This window comes from Sparus aurata, chromosome 4, assembly GCF_900880675.1.
Source record: "Sparus aurata chromosome 4, fSpaAur1.1, whole genome shotgun sequence".
Lineage (NCBI taxonomy): Eukaryota > Metazoa > Chordata > Actinopteri > Spariformes > Sparidae > Sparus > Sparus aurata.
In genome coordinates, this window is record NC_044190.1 from 15,744,397 (window position 1) to 15,763,836 (window position 19,440).

General features: G+C 41.0%; 1 protein-coding gene across 1 annotated transcript; it reads left to right on the forward strand.

Moving 5' to 3' along the window:
* The first annotated feature begins 13,125 nt into the window (after window positions 1–13,125).
* On the forward strand, window positions 13,126–19,055 carry LOC115580673 (carbohydrate sulfotransferase 1-like). The gene is made up of 2 exons (XM_030415252.1): window positions 13,126–13,558; window positions 15,262–19,055. The coding sequence occupies exon 2, from the start codon at window positions 15,308–15,310 to the stop codon at window positions 16,592–16,594; it is 1,287 nt and encodes a 428-aa protein (XP_030271112.1). The 5' UTR covers window positions 13,126–13,558; window positions 15,262–15,307; the 3' UTR covers window positions 16,595–19,055.
* The last annotated feature ends 385 nt before the right edge of the window (window positions 19,056–19,440 follow it).

Consider the following 19,440-nt stretch of genomic DNA (forward strand, 5'->3'; position numbering starts at 1 on the left):
CATGAGATGATCCTACTGACAATTGTTTTAAAAAAAAAGAGTAGGGGGGGGGGGACTTCATCAGTCAGCTGCAGCATGTTTTGTATGTGATTTGCAGACATGTCAAATACACAGTATATGCAGTTTCTTTATGAAGCCTTCCTTATCTGGGCTCCCTGTGAGATAAAACAGTAATTTATGTGAACAGCAGGGAGCAAAGTATGCATAATAAATGACTTTACCCTGCAATATTGGAGCGCCTTTTGTACATGCACTGTGGTATACAGTCTCCTCTGGATTTAAGGGCTGGAATTATTGCTGGAAAAATTAAATATGTAGTACACCAGCACTTTTTGAAGAAAATAACAACACCAGTAGTGATGTGTCACAGCCCTTCCCCTCTGGTTTTGTTTTTAAGCTCTTATTTGCTTGGATGGTCAATCAAATTAGAGGAGAGCACCATTGCTGCACTGACCATTTGGAGAAAAAAAAAACAAAAAAAAAAACACTTTAACCAATATTGCATGAGAAATCTTACATTACTGCCATCCCAGCTTTCATGCACTCTATTTCATGTTCCAGATGAGGTGTTCTGTTTGTTTCTCATTCCATTTGCAGAGAGACAAGCCAGCGCCAGATAATAAAAAAAGAGAGAGAAATGCTGATTGAAAGCATATCTCATAATATGTCATGATAATGCACATCCACCACTCGCAAACAAGCTTTCAGGGACCCAGATTTTCACTCCACTGCATTAGGGAGGTCAATAGGAACAGAGACCTTTAATTTCTCTTATCTTCATAATTACACATAATCTCCTAGTCTGTCAGAATATAAGATAAAAATAACAGGGCTTGAAGGGTATCCTGCAGGGAGAGAATGATTTAACTGGAAGGCTTTTCATTCCCTTTTTAGTTCCTTTTAGATAAGACACGGTTCTCTAATCTAGCATTTAGGATGTCTGTCACACGTAAATGACTCTTTCCAAAAGCATATTATGCCAGTCAGTGGAGCAGGATGATTCACAGAGCAGTGGTCGCCCTTTTTTTCCCTATGGCAATAATGTAAACACTCTGAACTTTCACATGTTTAAATTTGTTGTATGAGGATTACAGACACGTCTGAGCAGTGTTTGATGGTCCAAATTGCCCCACAAGAGATAATGTAAACACACTAATACTTAAATTCACCTAATTTACTGACAGTGATTAATACGGAAGAGGGTTAGGGCCACATGTGAACTTTTTTTTTAGTTCTGACTTTAAAGTCAGAATTCTGAGAAAAAAATCTGAATTCTGGAAAAAAAGTCAGAATTCTGAGAAAAAAAGTCAGAATTCTGAGATTAAAGTCAGAATTCAGTCAGAATTCAGATTTTTTTCTCAGAATTCTGAGAATAAAGTCAGAACTCAAAAAAAATTTACATGTGGCCCTAATCCTCTTCTGTAGATTAATGACTTGTCATAATTAGGTAATTTTGCTGCAGTGCAAAACAAATACCAGTTAAGAGCATGTGAAGGTGATACAATGATGAAAAATTCTGTTTTTACTCTTTCTGTATTGGGTTTTGGTATTTGACCATATTCACACAGCGGCCATTTTCCTCCGACATCACTCTCAGGGTGGTAAACTCAAATATTGCGCTGCTGTGTCATAGATTTCAAGCTGTATAAAGCTAGGGAATCTGATACATTTTTATCATTTCATTGCTTCTCAATTGATCAGAAACTGAAATACAGTGGATAGTGACAATATAGAGGAACATCAGCTAGTTTTCAAGGGAAAAAAAACATATTTAATGACCTATTAGCTTTTGTTAGCCATCAGCTATTGTTAGCATCCAACCACTTCCTAGCTAACGTTACTCTTTGATAGTGATACTCTTGACTATAGAGAAGGCATGAATTAGTTCTAAAATAACACATGTCTTGGACACATTTAATTAAAACTGTAAGTAAAACACTTTGGATGTAATCAAATGCTGGTATTAGCTAGGAAGTGGTTGAATGCTAACCAATGCTTAGCTAATGTCCGATCCTAAAAATATGGCCTAATGTCCAATACATTTTGAACCAGCAAGTGATACTGGAAATTATAACAATCTGTCAGATTCCCTGTGTTAAAAGACCTGCAACCCAGCAGCATAAAATTATCCAGCATTTAAGCTTCCCACCCCAAGCATGAGGTCAAAGGACGCTGTGTGGATAGGGTCAATTGGTAGTTTTTTTATTTATATATTTTATTTGAAATTCCTGTTTGTAATATAGTTGATTTTTGAGTCTCATTCTCAAATCCAATACAGATGCTTTCGGATGGCGGTTGATCCAGTTTACAATCCCAGACCGTCAGTATTTCACAAGTCAGGAATGTGACCTAAAATCAACTATCATACAAATAGGATCTGCTAGTATTTTTCAGTTTATTCTGAAGGACTCCAGTTTACTGTCTGCTGCTATATGCTAGCCATCCAGCCAACAGCTGCAGTCCGCCGGCCGGCCAACTATCCCATGTTCTGCACACCAAATGATTAAGGGCAAAGGATAAAGATGTGCCAGACTCATCTGAAGCTCCCGTTAATCCGCTGTTGGCAGTGGAGTTTCTATTGCATTAGCATTATTACGGGGTGTATCAGCTGATCACAGGAGGTGGAGGTTTCCACATCTGTAGCAGCAGCGGTGGAGGATGGAGTGGGGCTAATGGAGACCTAAATACAGTAAATCCAACTTTAGTATTGGCTTAAATACCGGCTGGGTGGGGCGGGAGAGGATTTTGAAATGAGGTAACTGAATTGTAATGAAAATATGTTGGATTTGTGACTTTCATGATGAATACCTTGGCACATGACCATGACACTGCTTACAACACAGCGGTGTTACAGAAATATGCACTGGTCACCTCAAGTTTCTGGTAGATTGATAGCAGGTTGTTGCCTATTTGATCTTCATTAAATTTAGCACATTTTTTGTACACATTTAGCTTGTTTACTTGACTCCAACTTCACCAACGTAATCTTACGTGCTGAATTTTAATGTTAGTGTGAAGGGACAGAGAGGTCTGATGGCCAGGGCCTGTATTCACAAAGACTTTTATCTTAACATTAGGTGTACTCCTAAATCGGACTAAAAGTTTTTATGTAGGAGTCGTTTCTTAAAAGTAATTCACAAAGCCGCTGAGACCTACTTTTAGTTATGAAAATATTAAACTCCTAAACTAGAAGTAACTCTCTGTTGCTATGGATGACGTCATTTTATAAGGATGCTCTTAGAAGCGGTGACAACGGTGATTGGTTGTTGAGTGACAGGACAGCCCATTGAAAAGTCATTTAGGCTACGCAATGCATGAAGTGAAAATAAGGAAGTTGCCTACAAGCCCATGACAAAGCCTAAGAAAAGATATTGGATAAAGAAATGTATTTATGAGGAGAATTAATTGCCCCCCCCCCGCCCCAAACAAAAACGCTTCGGACAAAAATGACAAATTAGAAGATTGCGATGAAAGACGTGAATTGCCAATAAAAGCGGCATTTGCTCAAAAAGCTGCGTCAAACCACTCTCCATTAAAATTCGGGAATCGTGTGTTGATCCGGGCCATTTCGCAACAATGTCCAGTAGGCTATATTGTAACATGTGTCAAAGACAATTTGTGTATTGATGGAATGCAACTTTTTCCGATTGACAAAAGCCCTATTCGCACAGGACTAGTATAACGTGGGGACCTCCAGTAATTTGTAATAATTGCAGAGGTCGTCTGTGATCTTAATCCCGTGCGAATCTGCCATGTCCGTAATTTGTAAAGTAAAAATTCCACAGTGAATTACCTACCATATTTCACCAAACACAGAGGTCATGTGTTAATATTAGTCCCGTGCGAATTGCATCTCTGTGATTTGGGGTCGTTTTTGTTTTTCTTAAGGTTTTTTGTGTTTTCCACGCCTTTTTTCTGCCTTTTTCCCGGTCGAGAATTATGGAGGCTGCGTTGAAAATTTTGAATGAAAGTTTTGACAGCATTTTGGGTGCAAATTCAGGAGGCTCATCAGAAGAGCGAAATCTCGAAAGATGATAAAATGGATTACATGCATGGCAGCATGCAGTAAGGAACATTTTTCCATCTTTCAACAGGCTCACCAGTTATTATATTAAAAATATCCATATCTAACCGTTGTGCTACTCCAACGAGGGCTCCGGTGCGATCGACCCGGGGGAGAATGTCAGTAAATTCGAGTTAAAACACAGACTTAGCTTATCCTGTGTGAATGCGCCGCACGGAACACAGACGTGGTGGGATAATTTCTAATTCACTTGAGGTCCCTAGGTAATACTAGTGCTGTGCGAAGAGCTGCATTTTCCCCGTAGCCAAATACCACAGTGTTGCCAAACATTTTAACTCTGGCGTTATTGGATTGTTTCAGTTGATTGGGAACGTTATTGCGTCCCTCACCAACTCAACCACAACTTCAATCCCTTCACGGTCCATCCGACATCGTTTTAATAATTCCCTGTCATTTAGCGTCTCCAAAACATTCAGCTGTGACCAGGTCTTAGTGAGTTAGGAGTCCTCTGGACTACTTCTAAGGTCTCCCAGACTTAGGTGCTACTTTTAGTCTTAAAATGTTTTGTGAATAACTCTTATTTTCAAAAATTAGGAGTCCTAAAGTTATGACCGACACGCCCATTATTTTTAGGAGTTGCTCCTAAATTTGCCTGTTAGGAGCTACTTTTAGCCTTAAGATTTTTTGTGAATACGGGCCTAGATGTCCAGTTGGTTCAGCCAGATGTGTCCACAGCCTCATGGCAAGCTATAATGATCCCAGTATCTGTTTTCTCACGTATTACTGAAACGTAACAGAGATGCTTTCCAAAAACACTAAGAGGGATCAACATAGTAAGTTTATGCAACTGTGCCGAATTATAATCTACAGGATTCGTGAAAAGAAAGGCAAAGAAACAGAGTTCAGTGTGTGCAGTACAGCTGTTTTATTAGATAATAGGTGGGATAAAAGGTTTCATCTCAGCTTGTATGTCCCCACGACTGCCATGACTTGTGACACAAGGGATGCCCTTACAGAATAGTACCAATTTTATTTATATTTTTCAATTCTTGGAAGCATTTGTTAAACCCACTTTTTCGGAACTGCTCTGACGATGTTGTTTTTTTCTCCATATTTTCAATGTGTTGTGTTTTTTTTATGTAAATGAGGAGAGTGTCTTTGACAACCACGGAAAGTACTATCTTAATAAAATTTATTATTTTTATAAGTTGTATATTGAGAGAAACACATTGACTTGACAATTTGAAAAACTGGTATAATCATCACACCCTGTAATCGAAAGGGGATTAATAACACACAAGCTTGCAACATCATCTGTTATTTAACACATAACTCATTGATTTCTCTTCCACAGCTGAAAAAGGTAGCTAAACCTCATTGTTATCAGACATGCTATTAGACTTGATCTTGCTTCGTAGCACCTCACAAACACAATTGCTGTAAAGGAAAAGAGAATTTTTTATAGGAATCATTTATAATTTGTTTGTTTGTATGCTTACTTGTATGCTAGCTTTAACCATCTGAAAAGAGGTAAACTGACTGACTGGCTCAGTAGCAGCTGAATGTGGTTTATATGTGTGTGTATGTGTGAGCAGCCACCATGTGTATAATTCAAATGTCATGTTGTTATTTTGCCAAGGCTGTGAAGTCATTTATCAAATACGGGACCCCATACATATGGATGCGTCTAGAGACAGAATATACGTATGGTGTCTATTTGATTAAGGAGACCTTTGACAAAGCAGCCAGTACAGTAGAATGACAGCCGATCCTCTGTGGGTTTACACTGCATAAAAGTCATCCTGAGGGATCGACGTCTAGTTGGAATTTCAAGCAGTCTGGAGCGCGTACAGCAGTGCCATTGCTGCTGGAGAACTGACAAGATGGGAGCTTTTTTCGGGTCACTTACATATTCAGCGTAGGGGATGCAGATTGGGCAGCTCTTGTTTGTGGTGAATACCAAACAGTTGTCCAAAACCTATTCTCTTCCACTGATCAGCATAAAGAAGCATGACAAACTCTGGCAACTGGCAAGGTGCTGTGCTGAGAGAGTAAAGGAAAATCTACCGAGCCTGAGTGTGGTTCTTTGGGGAATGGCTGTAATTGCAAGGTAGGCACTTAGGACTATCACACCAATTGATTCAAACCAAAATGCCCTCCTTTTTTCTAACGCACACAAATTAGAACGCTTTGTCCTGGTTTCCAAAACATACAGTAATTGCATCATCCCAACCTCAAAAACAGCCTTGTAATTTGGCGGAAGTGTAATTGGAAACCACAACCGCGAACACTGAAAACAACAAATTCTAATCAACTCGGCTACATTTGTTTCTGAGATCCTAATGAGAAACCTCCCAGTGTGTCTGAACTAATCACGGCCCTTGCTCCTGAGAATCAACGGCGTTAGCTCGTCACCTGACCAGCTGAATTCTATGGCATCTATTTATTTACTTCTCAATGTTGCAGCTTGCAGTGCAGTCCAAGTGAGAGCGTCTGAAAAAGATGCTGAGGGTGAGGTTGAGCATGGCAGGCACACAGGCAGAGAGCAGAGAGGTCAGAAGGAAAAAATGTGTTGTGTGCACCCTGCTCACAGAGAGCTAGTCTGCGCACGCTCAACGCCCGCCAGTCCACGCTAGACTTGGTTTCTGTTCTCTTTCAAAAAACGTTTTGAAGAGAGTGACCAAGGGGCGTTACCACTGCTCTACTTGTCGCTACGATGCACTTGATCGGCTCCTTTGATGAAATTTCAGACGGACAACCTGTGTCACACCCCACAAAGTATCATAATACTACTACTCAATTAAATTACAGTAAATTTAGGTAGGCTCAATGTGTTTTAATTATGGCAAATCATAAATATGTATGTGCTACAGACACAGTTGCACTCGTGATCTGGTCAGGTTTAGGCACAAACATTTGACAATGCAATTATAATGTGCCAAGATGGAGTTTACTGTAATAGAAAAGACAACATGGGAGCGATAATTCATGGTGTTTGACTTCTTGATTCAGTTTCCTCCGCAATAGCCAAGGATGTCAAATTCCATAGCTTATGTACAGCTCAATTAACAACTGTGTTCCCCCGTGAGTGACTGTCTGAAGAGAAAATCATTCTGTGGTCTACAGTCTGGTGAAAACCTTGTATCGCCACAATGTAAACTTGTGTCATGTAAATGTAAACAGTACACAATAAAGCAAACAGCCTTTCTGTACTTTCTAGGGGATCCCTGTCAGTCATTTTAATGGAGACAGAAACCGACAGAGCAGACGCAGATTTCCTAATGTGCTCTATCAACTTACCCTGACGGCTCTTCCTAAGGTAAGAGGACGTTGAAAGTCAGAAACACAACATATAATTGGATCATTTTATAACAGGGAAATAAAATGTTTCATGACGACCAAATTAAATGTTCCCATTCTCTAATTTATGTTCTATTAGAAGATACCACTGTAAAATTGCGTGTCATGCACCGAGCAGCAATTACCATCATGGGAGTGGGGAGAACTCGCCTGGAAAATCAGTCGAAAAAGATGTTTCCTCTGCTCCAAAAACACGGACGATGCCGCGGCACATGTTTTACTCCTCATCCTGTCACATAACAGTATGATCCCTGAGCACAGCAGGAGCCAAATCATGTGCTGTCACTGCCTGGGCACGAGTATGTGGTGATCGTAGTTCTATGTAAACACTATTTATATGTATTATTCGTTTGAAATTTGAAGCACATTTATATCACCTTCACTGTGACAGTGGGTCATACTGAGACCAATGTCTCAATTCATGTTTGTATTGAAGACAAATACAACTTTAAAGCATTAAATATCTGTGGGTTTATTTCTATCATTATAAATTGGCGTCACAGTCACCCCAGCTGGTTCCCTATACAGATAAAATACAAATAATACTTACTTGAAATGACTGAATCCACATGACACTAAAATCAAAGAATGGTAGATAAGCGTTACTACAGTACTAATAAAAATTCTAATTGAGATGATAGTTGCAACTTGTATTTAATAGAAGTATTTTTTTTTTATGTTTTACACAATGTGCAATATACAGTCCGGTCCAGATAAAATGGTGGCTGTGGACATTTCTGCAAGCCACTGATGCATTCACATTTGTGCGTGACATAACATATCATATTTCTACAATACGCGTCATATCACGTTCACAATACTCCATGTTTATGACCTGACTTTGATATCTACGGGTGGAGGGGATGGTGGCAAAGTACCAAATAGAAGTAATGCAGTGAAGTAATATGTAATCAAAGATGTGCGTTCAAACACAATTAACACCTTAGCAGCGCCATGAGAAGTTAAAAGCAACAACATTATAAAGAACATTATATTGAATAAAGAATGGCTGTCAGATGCTAGACCAATAGCTGAATAACACAGGTTCTCACTCCAGGAGAAGCTCTGTGTTCTGCCTCCTCCTCCTTTGTCAATAAAAACAATCCCTTGAAATCCTTGCATGGACAGAGTTCCAGGTTGTGAATGAGAGATGCCATACACAGAAGCCCAGCTTCTGTCATCATGTGTACACTGGCATAAAGATGACGGAGTGAGGAACAAAGCCAGCATTCCCCCCCCCCCCCCCCCCCCCCCCCCCCCCCCCCCCCACACACACACACACACACACACACACACACACCATTTAGCCTGGCACGTTATGAATCTATTACAAATCCTGTAATAGGATGCTGAAGAAGAATAGCCTCACGTGATAATGCACTGAAAGGCTATCGCGCTGCAGCAGATGCCCGGCTTCAGTGTGGTAGTGCGTCCCTTGACACGGCTTCCACAAGCTGGGCTCATTGACATCAGCGGTCAGGGGAGAGCCATGGAATCAGAGCTGCATACTGGCAGCCTCGCTGGCCTCCCCGTGGCTCTGCTATAAGGACATCCAGGGGCCTTTCATCTGTGAGGTTAGGACAATACCCAAGCAACTTCATGGCACATCCAGGATGGGGCAAATAAATGTGTGTGTAAACATGAACAGAGAGAGGTGAAATCAAAGATTGCCTAGTGCATCTGTACAAGTGGTCAAAATGTACTGTATGTTCAGAGTAGGAATCAGAGAGGACACGTGGCGAAAAGCAGATTGTAATAGTAAGTACTAGTGAGTATTAGTAAGTATTGAACTTTTGTACAATTTTGAGTTACTTGAGTTTTCCTATTCTAAGTTAATTTATACTTTTACTCTGTATTTACCATACCACCATTAACCATTGGTTAAGGTATTAATATACCTATTTTTTCTCTTGTCACAACGCTGGTATAAAACGCTGTGCTTAAGTTCGAGGTACGGAGGTTTACTGATAAAAAGCACTTCATCAGGGTTAGGAAAATAAATGGACTTGCATTTCTACAGCGCTTTTCAAGTCTACTGATGACTCAAAGTGCTTTACAACAATTGGCACATTTGCACACTGATGGCAGAGCCTGCCATGCACTCGACCAGTGGTGTGACTCCAGCTGCAGTCGGCTGTTTGACCGCCTTGTTGTCTTGTAATGCTGGCATCCCCTCAAACTCCTGATCTGAAAGGTGTCTAATAAGCATAAGGTGAACGTGATATGCCACGTCAGTGCAAATGTCAACATTCAACATATCTGTGGTTTGCAGAAACTTTCACTGCTAACGTCCTGGCCTTGTTCCGAGCTGTATGTCTATACAGATATTATGTATTCAAGTCTAAGTGCTACATTGAAGGCGACAAATACATGTAAATTTCCTTGTGCACAATCGTGGCCAATAAAGATGGTTCTGATTCTGAACCATCTGCATAATAAGTACTCTTACCTTCTGTTACCTTCCTCTGAAAGTATTCAATCTCCTTGATGCTTTTTCCTAATATGATTTAAACAGTTTATTTAGCAAAAAAAAACAAAAAACAAACAGTTCTTAAACCATTAAGACACACATCATTTAAAAGAACTGTAATCACTACATTTGGAATTTCATGGTTTTTACTTGACAGTGACAATACCTGAATACATTTTGCTCATACTTGTAGGATTGCAGAACTTGCTTATAGTACTAATAATGGTATTAGCATTTTAATAGAGCAAATTATCTAAGTTACTACGACACTGGTAAACACATCTTGGCATTATTCTAATATTTTTGGGTACGTTTTAATTTTCTTTCAATTTCGCTGCCACTGAAAGGCTGCATCGAATTAAGATTTGAAAACAGACGTCGCTCCTTTTTCATTGACATCGCACAGTTAAATTTAATTTTGTATCTACACCTATTTTAAATTGTTGTTTAGGGGAGCTCAAGAGTTGGTGAGTCAAGTCCTCATCTCTAAATCCCTCATTATATTCTATTGATTGGCCCAGTCTGCTGTGACCAGGCTCGGCCAGTTCTGATTGTGAGTTTTTCCAGACTTTAATGTTATCGAGAAAACTTTGATTGCTAAAATCCAGGTTGGCTTCCCAGCGCTATTGGACATCTGTGTGATTTGGAATTGGTGACACGTCAGCCACGATAGCTTGTCGAGCCTTAGGCACCTCAGAGTGAATCTCAGTATCTCTGGCACCACGTCACTCGAGAGCTTTTTAACTATTGCACTGACCACTGCCAGTGAAATGGGGAACCAGATCCCCACAGTCCTCCATCATGATAGGCTGTCTGTTCGAATCACAAGCTCTTCAAAACGGTCTGGCTCCTTTCACTAAGCCACACTACATCTCATGGGTGCAGTTTGTGGTGGGAAATTTTATCCTGAAAAACACCCACTTCAGAATCGATTGAGCGAAAAAGAGAAACTCTGTTGTAAAAGAGTCAATATACAGTATGACCAAGAGAAAAGGCATGTCGAGATCGATGCAGCTTTTTTTTTTTATCATCATTCTTAGGATACATTTCACTGTGATCATGATCTTTTTTTATTTCATGCTCAATTTAGAATTCTGTGGCTCTTTTGGTAAAGGGACCTTCATAAACTCTACAATGTTGGGTCGTGAGAACTTGATAATAAAGAGAGAGATATTTCTCTCTTTTTCACTCGACTTGCACAAAAAAATCTTTTTCTGTTGGACCTCTGACACATCAAATTTGCCAAAAAGGAAACCAAACCAAGAAACCCATTAGAAAACTATGCTATTCAATCACATGAATTACGCTCCAAGGATTTTTCAGCTGAAATGACCTTTGTAATGGTAACAAATCTCTGACTAATAATGTCTGGATGAGTAAGCAGGTGGTAATTCCAGAGCAACATATTTGACATTTCTTTGAAATTACTATCAAATCATGTGTGGGTCATTTTAAATACACTCTGAGGTAATTAGACCAATCATTGTTCATGAACCTCCGCGAGTTCATAGGCCACTGGGGAGGCCGGACAGGAAAACGATTGTGGACCTGTTCTTTGGTCTCATGAAGAGAACGTTATGGACTGTCTGTCCTTCAGAGAGAACTTGAGGTGAGATAACAAATGTGTAGTACATGTCATAATCATTACATTGGGTACATGTAGCATTGGCCAGCTAACGTACATTATCAGGTTTACTGTATACAAACAGACCTTGGGGTACTGTTTAGCTCAGTTAGTAGGGCGGGCGTCCCATGTACGGACGCTATGTCTGCAGCAGCCCTGAGTTCAAGTCCCAGCCTGGGGCCCTTTGCTGCCTGCCTGTCATCCTGTTTCCTGTCATTTCTTCAGCTGAACTCTTAATGAAAGCCATATAAAGGCCAAAAAAAAAATACAACCCCCCCCCCCAAAAAAAAGAAAAAACAGAAAGTCCTCATGGAGCAGCATGTTTACATATATACGCGTCAGATCACTCTGTCATCCTATCAGTCAACGTCAAAGAGCATTTCGTAGATGTCAAATTAGGCTGGAAGAAATCTTGATCAGAAAAGAAAAAAAAAAAATCTTTATTGACTGACTTTTTATGCCTCAACAAACTCTCTTAGCTTGTATGACTGAAATAAATCTGAATAAACAAACTGACCTTAAAGGAGCACAATATAGTTCCAACTCAGAATGCTAATTTTTTCCAAATTCATGAGGTCATAATACAAACTCAGAAATATATATTTTTTTCCATAACTGAATAAACAAGCTGTTCTCAGAGGAAAATGCATTCTGCACAACACTTTTTGAAGCTAGACAGTTAGCAGGGTCCGCCAAACATAAACACAGTATAACAGTATGAAACTGTGTTCTCCTTTAGGGTCACTTTGTTCATTCAGTCATGAAAACAAAATCGTTTTTTAGGCATTAAGAAAATCTCTCAATGCAGATCTTTCTCCTCTTAAAATGCCTTCCCTTAAACTAAATGTAAACACAATTTCATACTGTTTTACTTCGTCTATATTTGGCGGACCCTGCCACCTCTGTAGCTTCAAACAGTGTTCTGAGGACCTTATTTTCCTATTCAGGTATGGACCAAATGAATCATTCTGAGTTATACCAGGAGACCCATTTAAGCATTTTTGTTTTTAAATCATTATTATTTTTTAATGTAGTAAACTACACTTTAAAACACTCATATCATGATCATTATAACGGCCCACCCAGTCCTGTATCGACATCTGGGTTTCCAGATGCCCCGGAGAGAAGGCTTTGCAGAACCACAGAGCCCGCGGCGGTGGAGTTCATGTGGCGACTTCACGATTTGATTTTTTGGGGGGGATTTTTTTCTCCCATTAAATTCCTCAAACTCGCACGTCTGCTTATTTCTCAGCAGAATCACACATGCTTGAGCTGAGATCACCTGCGGGACGCGAGGTAGCCATCTTTATTCATGGAGAAGGAAAGAAAACAGAAAAAGAGAGAGAGAGAGAAGTTGTTCCGTGATGCAAAAACAATCAAACATTTGCATAACATTCAAACTGAAAAGGGTCGATGAAATCACATCGCTGCTGCCACATTCGCTGCGTGAAAAAGGGCTGATTTTGTGTGTGTGTGTGCGTGCGTGCGTGTGCCCGCGTGAGTGAGAGAGAGCGGAGGACGGGAGGGGGGGCTCTGTGTGTGTGTGATGTGGCAGGCAAGAGACTGAGGATGATGATGATGGTGTGTGTGTGAGTGTTTGTGTGTGTGTGTGTGTGGGAGAGAGAGAGAGAGAGAGGGAGAGAGAGGCAGGTGGAAAGGGGGAGGGGTCTGGGGTGGTCCAGACAGTCGCTCCTTGTGTACCTCACACACTCGCAGCCTCTGCGCATCATTTAAGGGGAGACCCGCTGCCGCTTCGCTTCGGTCAGTCTCGCCGCCTGGCTGCTTCAGTGTAACCACACAGCGCGCTTCAACGTTACTCCACCGCATTTTTTTTTTTTTTTTTAAGCTCCCATCCTTTCCTTTTTTTATTCTTATGTTTGCACCCGAAGCCCGTCGCTCAACTTAAACCGCCGCCGTATGGGAAAATACGGGACTGCCAGGCGCATTTATCCCCTCCTGTCCAAGAGGAAGCGCACGATGGAGACCGTTTAAGGACTACAAAAAAAAAAAAAAAAAGAAAAAAGGAAAGCAGCCGTGCTCCATGGACGTGCATCATGAGAATACTACAACTACCAACAAGGTATAACGGGGAATAAGTGTGTGTTCACTCCGTAATCTGATCGGGATCGGGTGTTTTACGCATGCTTTTTGTTTGACGTGGTGGTTTTTGGGAACACTTGCGGCTGGGTGGGATGCGTTCATTGTGCTGTGTTGTCTTATCGCGGCGCTGGTGAGGATGTCTGCATCGCGGAAAAAAAAGATCTTTCCCGCTGCAGCAGAGTTTTATTTTATTTATTTATTAAAATTCCAAATCTTTATAGGAGACGAAATAATTGATGCCCGCCAAGAGCACGGGCATCTATCGGTGGCCTCAGAAGTCAGTGTTTTTTTTGTGTGTGTTGTTTGAGAGCACAGCAACATTATCAGCTCCCTCACACACACACGCAGGGCTGTAGTCTCTCTATGCAGTCAGTCAGTCATCCTCTTTACGCCGGCTGGCGCATAGAAGTCCCTCTACTTCTGTCTGTCTTCGGCCATCTGACTCTCTCCTCATGCAGTGTGTATGTGAGGGGAATTGATTTTACTCTGCTTTCATGAAACAATTCTAGGGTGTTTCTTTTCTTTTTTTTCTTTTTTTAAATTTCTCCTCTCAGGGCAGCCCCCCCTTCACATTGTGTTACCCTGATGCATTATTTATTTTTCTTTTTTTCTGGTCCTCACAAGTCTCACGCATGGCTTCTGAAGTGAGCATTGTGACAGGCCCCAGTGTAGTATGGTATTACTTAAAAAAAAAAGATATTCTATCCTGCATCATTTCCCCTTGACGTGACATTGGCAGAGAAGCTTTTAAACTACTGTTTACCTCTCCGGACCGGCTGTTTTTGCTCCAGAACCGGTGGAATATGACACAGTGCTCAGACTCTCCAATCAGGCCGAGGGAGAAGCTTGAATTAGATGCAGAGGAGCTGGAGTTGACAGAGGGAGGATGTTTAAGGTGTACTGCAGTATGTACTGTGATGTAGCTGGTAAAGTATCCTGTGTCCCTAATAATGGTTGTATATCTAACCCATAAAGCGAGTTAAAAACCGATAACCTTCTGTAATATTCAGGTAAAACCACGTTATAACCAAAACAAATGTCTCTTGGCATTTTTTCGATACTGCATGCTGCCCGTTTTGTGCCTCCACTCCATTGTGGTCTGAGCTCTCCGACTGCTGTACGTCTTTTTTGGCAGTCAGTGTCAGCTGATTGGATGGGGAAGCCAAAGTTCGGGGACGCAGAAGTCTCCTCTTAATCTGTTTTAATTTTCAAACAATCAGGCTGAAGCAAGGAGAGGAGAGGCAGGAGACAAATTGAAAGATTAAGTCACAGGATTCTGTCTCATGGCTCCAGCGATCTTGTTCTCGTCTCATTCAGTAAATAATTCATCTTCAACTCTGCCTTCAACATTCGAGCCAAAGTGAATGAAATATAGCTTTTCTGGTCTTGGAATCATAGATAAATATGTTGCCTGAAACTGACAATTCACCCTCAATTTTTAAATCAGCCGCATCACAAGTTTTCCTAAAGTGTTAATTGGAATATTCCAAAAGAGATTTTATCCTGATTTTCTCCTTTTCAAGGGGCCAAACGTGTCACAACTATTGTAATATTAGCCCAGTAACTGGTACCATGTTGTGTTTTGTTTTGAATATGAATGTAGAAACGTATTCACAGACCCCAAAAAAAATCAAAAACAAAATAATTTCAAAGAATAAAAGACAAAAATATCTTTGTTCACAGGGAGGACCTGGCATTGACCGCCGTGTCTAAATGAAGTTGTTCAGCCATGCAATGTTCCTGGAAGGCAGTGATTCTACTGGCCTTGGCCTCCATTGCCATCCAGTACACGGCCATCCGGACACTCACCTCCAAGCCTTTCCAGCTGTGCCCGTTGCCCAGCCCCCAGAACTGTGGTCTGGGGGGCCAGGAGACAGAACCTCCCTTTGAGCGGGGAGCAGCGGGCGGTGGAGGCTGCGATGACTACCCTTACTTCTCCATCAATGCCACACGCAAAACGCACATCCTGGTCCTGGCCACCACCCGTAGCGGCTCCTCCTTTGTTGGCCAGCTGCTCAACCAGCACCAGGAGGTTTTCTACCTGTTTGAGCCTCTTTATCATGTTCAGACTACACTGATTCCGCGCCTGTCGCACAGCCGCAATGCCGCAGACCGCCGCGTGATGCTCGGTGCCAGTCGAGACCTCCTCCGTAGCCTGTACGGTTGTGATCTCTATTTCCTGGAGAGCTACATCAAGCCGACGCCGACGAACCACACCACAGATAAACTGTTCCGTCGCGGGGCCAGCCGAGCATTGTGCCAGCAACCGGTTTGCGACGCCTTCGGGCCTGCCGACGTTAACGTGGAGGAAGGGGACTGTGTGAAGAAATGTGCATCGCTAAACATGACCTTAGCAACGGAAGCATGTCGTGAGAAGAGGCACGTGGCGATCAAAATTGTCCGGGTGCCAGAGATTGGAGATCTGCGCGCCTTGGTGGAAGACCCACGGCTGAATATCAAAGTGATTCAACTTGTCAGAGACCCGCGTGGTATCCTGTCATCACGGATCGAGACATTCAGGGATACATATCGGCTGTGGCGTATATGGAGGGCCACAGGGCGAAGGCCCTACAATCTAGACTTGAGTCAGCTCACAGTTGTCTGTGAAGACTTTCTCAGTTCTGTTTCAACTGGTCTCAGCCATCCCTACTGGCTTAAAGGGAAGTACATGTTGGTTCGTTACGAGGATTTGGCGAGAAATCCTCTGCTGAAGACAAAGGAGATCTATGACTACCTGGGGCTGCCTTTGGATAAAAATGTAGAAGACTGGATACATGCAAACACTCGGGGCAGCAACGAGCCCTCAGCAAAACACAAGTTTGGCACTGTGAGGGACTCGGCAGCTAATGCTGAGAGCTGGCGTTTGAAACTGTCTTATGACATGGTAGAATACACACAGGCTGTTTGTCAGAAAGTACTCCACCAGCTGGGATACAAGGCTGTGAAATCAGTAGAGGAACTGAAGAACATGTCCCTCTCACTGGTACAGGACAAAACTTTTGTACCTTTTTTGTAACAAAGATAGTTCTCTACTGACTATTTTTGATATATTTATAATTGTTGCCTTATAATTTCCTTAGTTCTTTGGTTTGGTTCCTGTCATTTTATTTCTTCAAATTTGCACTAAACTTTAAATATTTTGAATGCACAGAGGGAAGTATGGATTATTCCCCAATTTCGCAGAACAGCACACATGAACTCAAAGTAATCAAACAAGCTAGTTTACAAAATGTCTCATCTTTTAGTTTTACCATGAGTAGAGCCAAGACAAGGCACTGTCTTCATTAAGTTCCCGTATGCAAGCTGTCAAACATTGCCCTTCAGAAACATGGGATAAGAGTTGTTTTTTTTTTTTTTAGGCCTGTGACGGCAAGATGGCAAATTTGGACTGTACAAGCCCTACTGTGCAATAAATAGTGAATGTCGCAGTCAACCTTTACCACTATGGCATTTCTATCCATGTGGGAAGAGAAGAGATACTTCTGACAGATGCCACACTTGCAAAGGATAATTGCAGACAATTAATAGGCTCTCAAGTTGAAGGGACAGAATCCCACTGGAGGTCACAAGTGTTTCATCAGAAGACTTACAACCATCTGTGATAGACAAACAGACACTAATGACAAGTAATGCTGAAATTACCGTAGCTATTTAGAGAATACGTCCCATTTTCGAGATGATTACAGAGATTATAGCCTGTATAGGTTCCTATCCAAGTAGACACTGGAGCATTCTGATGAAAAAACTGTATTTGTCAGTTTTATTTATTACTTTATTTATGTTTTAATTTGTAGAGTAATTACTCACAGTGTGACGTTTACACCGCCTTTTCTGTCTTCAATTAAAAAATGTTTATGCCATTGAAAATACGACATTAACTCATCTGTTAAACGCTGCAGGATTTTTTTTAAATGTATTTTTATTTATTTTTTATTTTTTTCACCTGATGAGGATGACAACAAAAAACATCCCAGAAGAAAAACATCATATGCATTCTCTCTCACCGGATTCATTTTGAATCTATGTTTATCTTCAACATAAAAGATTCATAACTGAGGAAGATATGCCTTTGTAGAACAGGTTGCAATTTCCCTTTTTGTTTTATTTTTCTCCCCAGGATGCATGGACAGTTTATACTGCACAACACAGGGCAGGGCACGTTTATTTATATAGCACCACTCAGACACAGGGCTATTCAAAATGTGCAACACAGTCGCATTCATAGTGAAAATGTCTAACTATATCTACATTACATTGCATATAAAATGACCCCTTCTCACATCAAGTTGTGCCGTAGCTACATCGGTCCACAGCGTAAGAAGTAGTCTCACAACAATGGCTCTAAAATTATGACACATGGACTTTAGTTCTGCATATTCTTTTCTGTTGTCCTGTACCCACGTCACGTGACGGTCAAGTGTCTGTCAGTGAAAGAGATGTCAACTGCTTTTTTTTGTTCCACAATCAGTCACAAATGCACTTTTAAGATGCATTGGTAGTTTCTGCATTAAAATGCATTATGGTAATATATCTAGCAACAAATGGAAGTTTTATTTTCATATTCTACAGTCATTCAATGTGCATGATCTTTAGTTGATGAGTTCTTATGAAGATTTATTCAGGTTTCACTGGAAAATAGTTTGAATCAATATTGTTGCTATGGCGGTCGCTATGGTCTCTCTACTGCTGAATCAACATAGCTATGGAAATGATGAAAATAAAACAAACATTTCTCGTTAAAAATGCAACAATGTGGTGTTATTGCTGTGGTGGTTGCTATGGACACTATTGCTTAAACCACATGGAAAATTATGAAAATGAAACACATCTTTTGCAATATATGTTATCAAAACACATTTTGATCCAGAAACTACCTTTGAATTGCGTTGAATTTTTCAGTGATTATGAAAGAATTGTCTGCAAAGTTTTTGTATCACAGACAGTGATACAGACGATAGAAAACAATACGCAGGAAAAAAGTCATTCACAATTTTAGGGCCATTATTGTGAAACCAACACCTCAAGCACTGTGGGCCAATGTAGCCACTGCACATTTCGATGTGAGGCTGGGCTGAAAAAGAGTAATACAGTAATTGCAGTCCATAATCTGGCACAAATAATCCTCTGACCATCATAGTAGCGATGCATGCTGTCTCATCTATAGGAAATGTTAAAGGGTTCAAGATCAAGGTTGAGATAAAGTACACCACAGTCCTGTGAAGTGATGTGTCCTTTTTCTTGAGATGTTTCTGAACACACTCGACAGTTTGCAAAGAGCACAATGTTATTACTTTCTGAGCAGAAAGAGGCTGTTGGTTTTCTATTCCAGCTCACATCGCATTCCTGAACCCAAGCAGAAAATAAAATTTCAATAGTTACCGGAGTTGTTTGCTGTAAAATTTACCGTATTCTAAGCTGTTTGTTGCTGATGAAGTCTTGGACCAACACTGCTGCAGAAATAAATACGGATTTGAGACCCCCGACTGGCATAAAAGCAATGTTCTAGTAAACATCCCCACAGTTGGTTTATATTTGAAGGCATGTTTACCAGATTATGCAGTGGTTAGTCTGGCAAACTGTCTCCTCAGTCAGTGTGCAGAACACAGTGATCATTTCATGCTGTGCACTGTATGTAGCAGCTTAAATTGGATGTCGGTTTGCATTACGTATCACAGAAACTTTTCAAGGATTTGTGCATTGGACACCTATAAATTGCAGGGTAAACACCTTTCAGAGTGATACTGTGTAAACACGCATCACAGTACTAGATTTAAGACGTGGACAGACAAAAACAGGGAGGGTTCTGGAAGACAGCGGGGGTTGAATTAATTGTTGTTGCCAGTTTGTTAGTGAACATTTCAG

Excerpts from the sequence above, each read along its gene's own strand:
- LOC115580673 (XM_030415252.1), top strand. The coding sequence starts at position 15,308 with ATGCAATGTTCCTGGAAGGCAGTGATTCTACTGGCCTTGGCCTCCATT.